Here is a 13,178-nt window from a genome sequence, read left to right as displayed (position 1 = left end):
TCTCTTAGTTTTCTGTAGGAGAATTTGTATTCAAAAGCTATTTTCATAGATATGTTGTGATTATTGACATTGTTGTTTGTGTGGGATTGTTGTTTTCTTGTTGTGTGGTGATCCCTCTGTTTGGCGGGCTAGGCCCGTGTTAGTTAGAGGGCCTTTGCCCTGTCTTGTGTCTCGGCGTTTAACTTAGAGCCCCCCCCCCCCCCCCCCCCAGTGTTTAACTTGTGTTTGACTGGTGTATCATGTCTTCCAAAGATAAAGAACATAAGCCATCCGGCTTTAAAAAATGTGCAAGGTGTAGCTATAAGATATCTTTGACAAACGGTCACGCGATTTGCGTATACTGCCTTGACGCCAAACACTTGCAAGAATCTTACAGTGTCTGTCATGCTTTCTCCTCGAGAGTCTTGCAGGAGAGAAAAAATAAACTTATCCTGAAGGGTTTAATTAAACCCTCCTTTGAGGAAGCTGTTTCTTCTCCCTCTGAAAAGTCTAGGGCTAAGTCCAAAAAGAAGTCCCTGGCTCCGTCCTCCTCTTCGGAGCCGCCGGAGAAAAGATCTAGGTCGATGTCCCCTTCCTCGGCTCCACTGGTCTCAGAGCCATTGGGTATGGGGTCTAAAGCTGTCTCTTTCCTCGGCTCCATTGGTCTCGGAACCGCAGGATTCAGGGTCGACAGCAGGGTCCACTGGCTCGGTTCCATTGGTTTCGGAGCCGCAGTTAATACCTTCCCTTTCGGAGACGGCTTCTTCGGTTCCACAGCTTTTGGCGCCGAAGGAGGTCTCGGTGCTTCTAGAGCCTACTTCAGCTCCGATCATCTTGGAGCCGATTCGGAGCCGTTCTCCTAGTAGTGTCTCGGATCCGATGGAAAAGGTTTCTCGACCCCCTTCTGTCTCCTCAAGGTCCTCCAGGTTATCTGATTTGGACGTAGATAGGGTGGTCCAGAGACTCCTACAGTCACCAGTGTTATCTAAATTATTTTTGGCTTCAGCCCAGTCGGCTCCGGAGCCCACCATTGTATCGGTCCCATTTCTTCTTCCTCCTCCGACACCCTTGGTGTTGAAGTCGGAGAGTGCTGAGTCGAGTCCTTGGGTCTGTTCCGAGACCCCCCACCAGTCTTTCGGTTCCGGCCTTGGCTCCAACCTTCTCTGTTCCTTCTGCAGGTTTTGGTACTCGGGGGGGGTCCTCAGTCGGGCCAGAGGGTGATACATCGGGACCACTGACTTCGGTTCCGAGTCTCCCCTTTCAGACTCTAGGAAAAAGGCTTAGAACCTTTTGCATTTGCCATAGCATAGGCCTTTAGCCATCTGCCTCTCAGTACTTCACTGTTGTGGATGATGCATTTAATGACGCTTGGCACTGCTCCTGATTCTCTTTCCTCTCGCCCCTGCTAAGCCCGATAGGTACTACAGGGTTCCGGACCACGATATCATTTGTATAAGGCTCCTTTGCAGATCCTGAAAATGCTATCTCCAGGGGACCCAAGGCTGTAGCAGCTACCTCTGCCACAAAACCCCTCCCTCTGAAAGGAAATCTAGGGCCTTAGAGAGATGGGGTAAAAAGTTTGCACTTCCGCTACTCTTTCAGCTTAGGCCCTTAAACTGTCAAATAATTCCACATGATTCAGAGTATCAGGAATTCTATGTTAGGATCAGTTAATAAAAACTGTCCTCGGATGAACCATTAGACAAAAAATCTGTTCAGTGAAATGGTACATAACATTCCAGCAAGTCAGTAATCATTCCTTTAAAATGCGGCTATGATGCACTGGAGGCTTTTTTTGTGATCAGCTATGACTCAAGGGCTACAGTGACTCAGAAGACATGCATGGTTAAAAGAGCAGTCCATACCAGACCATGTTAAATCCAAAGCTCCTAGGATGCTCCTAAGTGATAAGCTCAATTTGTTTGGCTCCCCCGCACAGCAGGTGCGCTGAATAAGGTGGAAGAGAAAAGCAAAATCTGTCCAGACGAGTCAAGGATTTCTTGCAGGTCCAGCCTCCAAGGTTTAGTAGAACTGGCCTTCCAAGAATTGGTCCTTTTCCAGACACCTCCAGAGCCCAAGAGGTGGGAATAAGGCGCCAAGAGGCAGGGGTCAATCCAGAGGTGCTTCACAGAGGGGCGCCAATGCAGACTCAACAACCAGCGAGGGTGCTGCCACAGATCCAGCCACCACCACTTCCACAGGACAATCACAGTGACTTGGCTCTGGCACCGCCAACCAGGGAACAACTAGAGAAGCACCCTTAGCGGAAAGCTAGCCTTGGCTTTTCAGTAAACTGGCACTACATCACAGGAGACAAATGGATTTTACAGACAATAGACTCCAAGGTTACAGGTTTCCACTTCCATACTCTACCAGGCGAAAGAGAGGAATGCCAAACCTACCTCCAAATCAGAAAAACAGAAGCTCTACAACAAGTAAATCTACTTACTAACATGCAGGAGCTATAGAAAGGGCACCAGTCTATGGAACAGGGGCAAGGATTTTACTCCAGACTCTTCCTGTACTAAGAACAAGAAAACCAATGGAGAGACCTATTCCTAGACCTTGTCCGCTCTAAACACATACCTCATTGTTTCCAAAATTCAAAATCGTTGACCCTATAGCAGCTTCTTCCCATGCTGGGCAAAGGGAGTCTTGGCTGGTAACTCTAGATCTCAAGGAGGGCATACCTGCATCGTCCCCATCACGACCAAATTGCAGAAGGATACCTCAGATTTTCTTTCAGGATCAGAGCATTATCAATTCTCAGCATTGCTTGCTCTTTGAAGCTTATCTACTTTCTGCGCCCAGAGTATTCACGAAATGCCTGGCATCAGTAATGGCCTTCAGTTGCAGGCTTCAGGGAATTCAAATTTACCCTTACCTGGATCACTGCCTGTTACAAGCGGAGGACAAGCAAAACAAATTAATGTAAAATATTTGGAAGGATCCGTTTATCTACTGCAGAAGCCCTGGGATACACAGTCAATATAAAAAAGTCAAGGCTGATACCATCCCAAAGGATAACCTTCTTGGGTGCAGAGCTGTGGACACATCAAACCAAATGGCATTCCTCACAGCAGAAAAAACAGAAGCACCTCCCTCTCTACTTCATGGCATTAACAAAAGCAGAACCAGCTAACAGCAAGAAAAGTCCTGCAAGCCCTGGGTTACATGGCATCCTGCATAATATTGATTCCACATGCTAGACTACATATGAGAAAGTTACAGGTGGTACCAAGGGAATTTAGCGGTCCTCAGCATTTTAAGCTACAGCCTAGAAACTCTAATTCCAATAATTCCATGCCTGAAGCAAGAATTTGCAATGGTGGGCTCAGGCCTGTCAAATCAATTAACAAAGGACTGCCCTTCCACAGACCTCAACCAAGCCAGACCATCACAACGGATGCCTCAAACCTCGGGTTGGGGGCACACATGTTGGACAACTGCACAAGGTTGAGGGACGACAAGACCAGCTGCACCTGCACATAAATCAAAAAGGAGATGCTGGCAGTAAACTGGCAATTCATTGGACAGTACATTTCCCCGACAGGGTCAATTGCTGATAGAGGACGGACAACACCACAGTTATGTGGTACATCAACAAACAAAGGAGGCCGCGATTCATTCACTCCCTTCTATGTCGGATGGCAATGGACCTCTGGAATGTGGCCTGAGCTTCAACATTCAGTTACAAGCAAGGTTTGTACCAGGAAAAGAAAATATACTGGCAGACATCCTAAGCAGAACTACTACGGATGCCCACGCGAATGGATGCTGCATCCAGACATCTTCACGAAACCATTACAGGGAAATGGGGACTACCAGAAATAGACTTATTTGCATCCCCACACAACCACTAATTGAAAAAAATTCATGCTTGCGAGGGCATACCACCCACTTGCTTGGAAAGGTGGACTCCTATCCTTCAGTTGGCAAAACACTGACAGCATATGCATTCCCACCTCTTCCTTTGATGCACAAGGTGCTATTGAAGATCAAAGAAGACTGTCCAAGGATCATCCTGATAGCTCCAGACTGGCCGAGGCAGCATTGGTACCCATTACTGAGGAGTATGTCTCCGGGAACAAATGTGGCCTCTGCCCTAGTTCCCTTTACTGTTAACACAGAACAACTTCAAAACCCTGCATCCAAACCTAAAAACACTGCAGCTGGCTGCCTGGAACATTGCATAAGACAAAATAACCCAGATTTATCTCCAAAGGTGGTTAAAGACATTATCTTGGAGGCTCTCGTAGACCCTCAACAAGAAAAATTATTCAGCAAAATGGAAAAAGATACCTTTCATTTGGAGTACACGAAGCAAAAGGAGAAAATGTGTCACTGGTAAACATAGCTAACATCCTGGAATACTTGGCAGAGCTCTTCCACAATGGCCTGTCCTATTCTTCCATTAAGATTCATGCATCAGCTATTTCAGCAGAGATACAACATGGACCCCTCCAGTCTTCTCACATCCTCTGCTCAGGCAGTTTCTGGAGGAGGAATTAAAATGTAAAGCCACCCAGGAAGCCACCATTGCCGCATGATGGACTTAAACTTTGTGTTAGAAGAAGTTGACACTCCTCCTCCTTCGGAGGCCAGCAGCAACAGCAGAATTACAGTACTTCATCATGGAAAACTGCTTTCCTGCTTCTGCAGTCACTTCCAGCAAGAAGGGTTTCTGAACTACAGACATTAATGGCAGTACAGCCCTTCCTTATCTTCCATCAAGATAGAGTGTCCATGAGAACTAATCCTACTTTTATGCCAAAGGTGGTCTCCAGGGTATCTTTAAAACAAGCTATCCACCTGCCTACATTCTTTCCCAACCCACAGAATAACAAGGGAGAAAGACTGTTGCATACCTTGGATAATACATAGACAATTGCATTACATACCTGGACAGGACCAAGAGCAATAGAAAACTGACCAGCTACTGGTAGCATATGCAACAGGAATGGAAGAGGGAAAAGCAATTTCAAAACTGACAATCTCTAAGTGGATAGGAAATTGCATTAGATTTTGTTACTTCTCTCACCATGGGAAGAAAACTCCAGAAAACATCAGACCTCACTCTACAAGAGCTACAGCCACTACCACAGCTTTTTACGAGGAGTGGCTACTAAAGACATTTTAGAGGCTGCTACTTGGAGTCTCCGTGCATACATTTGCCAAGCATTATAATTCACTGCCTTATACTCAAGATCCCGAGGCAGGTTTTGCCACTGCTGTTTTAAAAGGGATCTTAACTACACCATAATTCCTTATTACTCCTCCTCCCCCAGTTTGGCTATGGTGATTCTACTGCCGATTTTGTAAGGGACGTGCAGATGCATCCTTGAAGGAAGGATAGTACAGTTTTGTACCTACCATAAAATGTAGATGTCCGGAGAGGCATGCATCTGCAGTCAGGATTACCCACCTCCTTCCCCTCTGTGGTACTCCTAGGGTATTGTTGCCCATCTTGTAGCTAGCTGGGGGAATCTATTATGGTTGTATTTGTTTGTATATATGTACATCCATGCTTATTTTTTGTTTGCATCTCTACTATTTGGAACCATTTGTGATTTTATCCAAATTTAGCCTTCCTAGAGGGCACCTGGCATCTGGGGCAAGAAACACTGAGAGAAAATGGCGTAGGGTGATACCTTTATAACCCAAGAACTGTAGGTATGACGCCGGGTAGAAGTGACAATCAGTTTAGGCCAGACCCAGACTTTGGAATCCGGCCCGACGAAGGGCTGCCTGACGGTTATGGTCAACCCATTTGTAAGGACTGCAGATGCATGCCTCTCGGACATCTACATTTATGGTAGGTACAAAACTGTACTATCCATTCTCCCCTTGCTGGAGAAAGGAGTATGGATGTGCTCCATAGATCTCAAGATAAACAAGGCCTCCAGGCATCATTTACGCTTCCGGCTGGGAGCCAGTCACTTTCAATTCCGGGCCCTGCCCTTTGGTCTCACCACAGCCCCCAGGGTGTTTACCAAATGTTTGGCAGTGGTGATGGCTCACCTGAGACGGCTAGGATTCCAGGTGTTTCCTTATCTAGACGAGTGGCTCCTCACCGCCCCCACCAGGCATCTACTTCTTCAAGCCATGAGAGCCACCTTCAAATGGGGACGTCTGTTAGGAATTACCTTCATTTGGGCAAAATCTGTATTGCTGCTATCACAGCGTGTTGCCTTTATCGGCGCAGAGCTAGACTCTGTAGAGATGCGAGCATTCCTACCCTTAGACAGAATAAAGGTGTTACAGGCTCAAGTTATGGCTTTATTGCCCCGCAAGTAAGCTCAAGCCAGAACAGTTCTGCAGTTGCTGGGAACAATGGCGGCTAGCATCCTTCTAGTCCCTCTTGCCAGATTGCACATGCGAATACTTAAATGGCTCCTTTTGGCCCAGTAGTCATATCAGGATCTGCCCTTGTCCCATCCGATTTTCATTACGGAGAGATGCAGACAAGATCTTTGTTAGTGGCTTTTACCCTCCAATCTGAATCTGGGAAGATTGTTCATCCCCCCCCGTCGCCATGGTAACCACGGATGCCTCCCAGATGGGGTGGGGGGGACATTACCTGGGCAGGACGGTTCAAGGTACGTGGCAAGATCACGAGACTGACTTGTATATCAATGTTCTGGAGATGAGAGCAGTGCTTCTAGCGTTGCAGGCACTCCACAGCTTTCTTCCCCAGGGAACTATTGCAATTCTTTCCGACAATATGTCAGTTGTCTGGTATCTGAACAAACAGGGGAGAACCAAGTCCTATCCCTTTTGCAGGGAAGCCATGAGAGTGTGGAACTGGGCTATCGCTTCCCAGCACTTTCTAGTGGCAACGCACATTCCGGGGAGGTCCAACGTGATTGCAGACAGACTGAGCGGAGCTATTCTGATGCCTCATGAGTCGTCCTTGAACGATCGAGTGGCGGCTCAGATATTTTCCAGGCGGGGTCTTCCCTGCTGCGACCTCTTTGCCAGTCCCCTCAATGCGAAGTGCAGAGATTATTTCACTCTAATCCCTCCTCAAGGGGAGCTGCCAAGGGATGCTCTAGTCCACGATTGGCCCTCCGGTCTGCTCTACGCCTTCCCACCGGTCCCTCTCTTGCCAAGAGTGATTCAGAAGGCAATCTACGCGGGAAGCAGCATGATTTTGATAGCACCACTCTGACCCTGTCAAGTTTGGTTCCCCTTCCTTCGGAAATATGCGGTGGATGGGCCTTGGATCCTGGACCCAGCTTCAGACCTGTTGACTCATCAGTTGGGACAGCCTCATCCATCTCTCCGAACTCTCAGACTCGCTGCTTGGCTACTCCACTTCCTTCCTTAGTCAGACAGCATAACCTTACCCCGGAGGTACTACAGATTCTGTCCTCCTCTCATAAGTCGTCTACTAGAAAGATTTACTCCAGTAAATGGAAGAGGTTTGCTATTTGGACTGAGCAGTGTGACCTTAATCCCCTCACAGCCCCTGTGTCAGCAGTGTTGGATTTCTTGGAGATACTTTTTAGACAGGGTTCCGCTGTCTCCACTATAAAGGTCCAATTGGCAGCTATCTCTAATTAATTATCACGTAGCTCATGAGCCTTCCCTCATGGGGTCATAAACTGTGTAAAGCTTTTCTAAAAGGAGCCTGGTTAATTCTCCCCTCGATTTCGCAACCCGTTCTACCATGGGACTTAAATATGGTGCTCGGAGCTTTGACGTCTCCTCCCTTCGAACCTGCAGCCACTTGCGAATTAAAATTCTTATCATGGAAGACTTCATTTTTGGTAGCCATTACTTCAGCTAGAAGGGTATCGGAGCTTCAAGCCCTTTCTGTCAAACCTCCTTCTTTGATTTTTTACAACGACAGAGTATCTGTAAGACTAAATCCTTCCTTTCTCCCTAAGGTATCTTCTACTTTTTGTCTCCAACAGGCTATTGAGCTACCAGTCTTTTTTCCACAATTTTCTAACAAAGCAGAATACATATTTCACCAGTTGGATGTACATAGACAATTGAGGTTTTATTTGAATAGGACACAACAGGAGAGAAAAATCAGACCAGTTGTTTTGTGTCCTTTTCGGATAACAGAAATGGCAGATCTGTAACCAAGGCTACTGTCGCTAGGTGGATTAGAGATTGCATCTCATTCATTTATGCATTGAAGGGTAGGAATCTTCCCTTTCTAGTGAAGGCACATTCTACCAGGGCTATGGCAACTTCAGTGGCCTTTCATACTAGGCTGTCCGTGGATGAGATTTGTGCAGCGGCTACTTGGACTTCTCCACATACCTTTATTTCTCAGTATAAATTGGACATGACATCTAGAGGTCGTGCTTCCTTTGGTTCCACAGTGCTCAGGAGTGTTTTCCAGTGAGCCTCCCAGGATTTAGGTGCTAGGGACGCTGTCCCATCAGTATTGAATGTAGGCGAGATAGGATCACACTACATCTCTTAGTTATATACTTACCATAACGATAGATGTATGTGATCCATCTCGCCTACATTCTTACGAACCCGCCCTCCTTCCCCCTTCCTGTTGGATTTGGAGGAGAGAAGTATTGTTTGATTCCCATGAGGATATTATTTTTTCTCTCCTCTTACACTTGTCTCTGGTGTGTTCTGTGGGTGCAAGAATGTGTTGGGGCAAACTAGATCTGGGGGTCTGGGCGTGGTGCATCCTGGGATATAGGGTTGGCCCAGCCAATGAGAGACTTTGTGCTAGATAGAACGGCCGAGTCTGAGCAGATTCCCTGCTCCGAGCCCATCCGTATTGAATGTAGGCGAGATGGATCACATACATCTATCGTTATGGTAAGTACATAACTAAGAATTTCGTTGAAGATATTAGCAGAGAACCAAGAAAGTATGTCTTCTAGAATGGGAATATTATTTCCTGGAGGGATGTAAAGGGTTGCTATGGCTATATTTTTGTGGTGGTTGATTTTTAAGAGGGCTAGGGTCAATTCGGCTGTACTAAATTTTGGTATAGGGTTAATATGGCTATATTTTTGTGGTGGTTGATTTTTAGGGGGGCTAGGATCAATTTGGCTGTACTGAATTTTGGTATAGGGTTAATATAGCTATATTTTTGTGGTGGTTGATTTTTAGGAGGGCTAGGGTCACTACGGCTGTACTGAAGTTTGGTATAGGGTTAGTATCTGGTGTTACTGTTAGGGAGGAGGAAAAGAGTAAAGCTACTCCACCTCCTTTCTTGTGGGTTCTGTCATTTCTAATGATTTTATAGTTGGGGTGATTTCGGAGTCTTTCAGATGGGGTTTGACCCATGTTTCTGTAACTGCTACTATGTCAGAGAGGTTATGAGAGAGCCAGACATGGAAGGTAGGTAGTTTGTTAAACATTCTTTGGGCATTAATTGTTGTGAGAAGAAGTGATTTATTGGGAGGGGTGTGAGTAGAGGAAGAAGGTTGATAGAGTGTTGGTTTGATGGAAGACCGGGGTTAGAGGAGGGGAATAGTAGAAGTTAGGCAGATAGGTTAGGTGGAGCAGCAGGGAGAGGGGAAGGAGGGTATGCAGTAGAAAGGTTGCAGGACTGATGTGCATGGCTATGGTAGTGGGCTGGAGGAGAGTTGTGTTAAGTTGTTAGTATAGAGAAGGTTGAGGTATGTAGTGGATTGCTTGGCATGGAGCAGGAGGGAGGGGTTGTATGTAGATAGGGAATTTGTGGTTGTAGGGAGTGGGTGGTGTAAGAGGGGGAGTGGGAGAGAAGGAGTGGAGAGATTAGGTGGATTACAAGAGTAGGTGGAGTTGGAAATGATAGGTTAAGAAAGTTGGGGAGTGGATATAAGGGTTTAGAGGGGGTGGGACAAGTGTGTAGGGAGCTGTGTGATAGGTTGAAAACTGTAGTGGGAGTGCTATAGTAGGTATAAATGTAGAGGTTGCTGGGACGGGTGGGGAATGGGGGCAGGGAGGGGAGTGAAGTGAGCCCACAGGGCGAACAGAGTGGGTAGAGCAAACTAGAAGTGAATTGCGATACCAGGATGTCTGTAGAAACTATCAGTGAATAATGTGCCTGTTTTTTTTGCAGGTAAGCTTGAAAAAGAGTGCAGAGAGTGTGAGGCAGTGGGTAGCAGGGTAAGTACACAGTCGAAGAGGAGTGAGGGATATAACAGAAAGTAGAATGCAGAGAGAATCGGGAGCAGGGCAGTAGTACACAGTAAGTTCTTGCTCCTATGAATGGTGGTGTACTGCCATCTAGAGGCTAAAGTATGAAAGGCTAAAATGTGGGTAGAATAAGCAAAATTTCAGGCAGGGAAAATAGATAATTAGTAGGGTAGGGAGATGGCCTTTAAGCAGCCTGTGTGCACACCATATGTTTAAATAAGCAATACTTATAATAGGCTAAGAGTCAAGGAGCAGGAGGTGCAAGAGGAGGAGCAATAGTCAATTTAGTAGTCTGGGATGGCATTTGCTTCCAGAGTTGTTTTGATCTGGAAATTCAGGTTTTTGTCCTGTACGATGGAGAAGCAGGTCAGACCACTGAATAACTGGAGATAGGGAGCACCCACGGTAAAGGCAGTAGCAATAGTCAGTTTAGGAGTTGGTGAACGGCAGTTGCTTCCAGAGTTGGAGAGGATTGAAAGCATCACTTTTATGGAATGAATAGTGGTTATAGACATTTGCAGTAGGCGTTATATGAAATTTAAAGATGAAGTAGCAGTTTTGAAAGTCATATGTGGGGTTTCTTCATTTTGTTTATAAATACCACAGGCACAAGTTTTATTTTCTCTGACTGCTATAATTCACCACTTTTGGTGTACTATACCTAATCTGACTGTGAAAAAAATCACATAAAATGTCCTCAAATATAACCTGTGATTTTTTTTTTTTTTTAATACATAAGATTCCACTGTGCACACATTCACACTGCCTCTGATAAGCCAGAGCAACAGTTAATTGTTTTCTGATTGTCATCCCTTTTGTTTCACTGTTGAAAAGTGGCACAGTGCCTCCTTCCTTGCCCACCAAAAATAACCACTTTGTCTGGGTTTACCTCTGATGTTTGATTGTGTTCATATTAAAGAAGTAACATCCATGGTAATGGCTTCTTCATCTTGTTTCGCAAACACCCCCACTATCCTGTGCTGATAAGCCATATCACTGTTCATTTAACTGTGATCAGGTAAACCTGGTCCTTGGTTTTCATGCACATCCTGTGTCCCAGATCAACCCTACTTTTTATCAAGAGCTATTTTCTGAATTTGTATACCTTTCGTGGTAGACTGTGGCCAGGTGAAGTAATTGATGACCACAGTAGCATGTTTAGGCATGTGCACTGCTCAGACTGACAGGTCATAGCAGTGAATGTGCAACTATGACCAAGTAGGTTGAATGCCTTTTACTGTGATGTACTACCTAGCTTCTCTTCCAAAAACAGCTAGTTTCTAATTAGATACACCTCTGATGTTTGATTCTAAATAATATTTAGTCTCCTAAGCACAGTGTTTGCTGTCCATTACATCTAGTATCCCACATCACTGTTGAAATAAAAGAAGATTCAAGGATAGTTGCTGTGGACAATGTGCACAGTAAACACTGCCAACAGGTTTATCAAGTATTCTGCCAATACTTTTAGTTTGTCAATACACCTGCATGAGAACCTACACCTGAAGATTTGGAGTGCCTGATCTGTATAGCAGTCTGATAGAATGCAGAGAGATGTATGATCAACAGTGACATCGTTTGCATGTAAGCACACATTGGCAGTGCTTACTTCACACTATGACATGCTGTGGATTAGCTAACCGTGACCTGTTACTGAACACGAGTGAAAAAGAAAAGATTGCATGTTAATGAATAGCATGATCCCTCACTTTTGGGTTCATTTACATCATGTGGGAATCAGGTTTGTTTCAGGTATTTACTTCTATACTGCATTATATGTAATAACAAACTATTTAACTGTGACTAATATCTATGGGTAGGAAACAGAAAGTTTACCCCAGGACTGCCACTATACTACGAATGGACAGATGCATCTCCTAAATGCTTTTTCCCATGCATGGGTTCCCTCAAATTATCTGTGGCATTATCAACAGTTAATCTCATTAGGGGTAATATATAATTATCAACCTTGGGAAAGGTAAGGCCAATCTATAACCAAATGTGATAGGTTATTTCGAGTACAAAAAGGAAACTGGCTAAAGTGGCCCGCAAGTCTAGCTAGTCTAGTACTTACCTATGAACCTTTTTCATCTGAAACTGTTAAGATGGAATTTATTTTTATGTCACTTTTTATAATTTTAAAATTAAAATGAAATGGAGGAAGACGGTGTTATCTTGGCTGCAGAGGTTCTGATCTTGAACTTTGATATCATGGCTACTCACCACTCATAGTAAAGTGTTTGTCATTGCTTATTTGTCTTGTGTTGTTGCTGTAGTTATTGAATTAGAAAAGTATTTTATTTGTAAATATAAAGTACTTTTTGGTTATTTGTGCTTCAGGAAATGTGTACACTTCAGTTTTAGTTAGCTGCAGCACATATTTTTTTAATGCATGCTACCACTAAAATTGTCTCTTTATTATCTATTCCAGTTTTGTTATGCGAATGAAAGAATATGAACGTGAGCGTCGCCTGTTAAAGAGAAAGAGGAGGATGGAAGAGTTGCAGTCTTCTTAAAAAAAACTTAAAACTGGAACAACATCAGAATCTAAAGACAGCTGAAAAATAGTTGTATTCTGCTCTCTCGAGAAATAAAGATCATTGTAAATATCAAACTTATTTTTGTGCATTTATACTGCATTTATTTTAGGTGTAATTACTGAAAACAACTAATGTCTTTAGGGTAGCAAAATAAAGTGTAATAAATCATACTTAAAAATATTTTATTTTGCCTAGTCAGTAACTGCAGATGATGACTGTATCCTTGCTAATTATTATTGTTAAAGTGAATTACCATCTTCATCAACTAAGCATCAGTTCGCTCCTGATAAATATTTACTTATGTGTTTGCTTTTGTTTAATTGAAAGGTCCACCTAGGCTATGCAAGACCTCTTTTCAATGGAGGCTTGGGGAGCAGCAGAAGGATCACAGAAGTATAATACAGGTGGAAAGTTCTAAAAGAATTTTGTGTGTGTGTGTATGTGTATGTGTGTGTATATATATATATATATATATATATATATATATATATATATATATATATATATATATATATATATATATATATATATATATATATATACATACAC

General features: G+C 44.1%; 1 protein-coding gene across 1 annotated transcript in view; it reads left to right on the top strand.

Moving 5' to 3' along the window:
• NDUFB7 (NADH:ubiquinone oxidoreductase subunit B7) overlaps positions 1–12,703 on the top strand; it is a 194,294-nt gene extending 181,591 nt beyond the window's left edge. The window contains exon 3 of the mRNA XM_044084550.1: positions 12,521–12,703. Within this exon, the coding sequence (XP_043940485.1) occupies positions 12,521–12,605 (85 nt within the window). The 3' untranslated portion in view covers positions 12,606–12,703. The remainder of the gene's footprint in view (positions 1–12,520) is intronic.
• Positions 12,704–13,178: the final 475 nt, after the last annotated feature.

The sequence above is a fragment of the Protopterus annectens genome, chromosome 9.part0, assembly GCF_019279795.1.
Source record: "Protopterus annectens isolate FY-2018-M chromosome 9.part0, PAN1.0, whole genome shotgun sequence".
Classification (NCBI taxonomy): Eukaryota; Metazoa; Chordata; order Ceratodontiformes; family Protopteridae; genus Protopterus; species Protopterus annectens.
The sequence above is the reverse complement of the archived record's forward strand: the minus strand, read 5'-3'. Positions and strand labels throughout refer to the sequence as shown.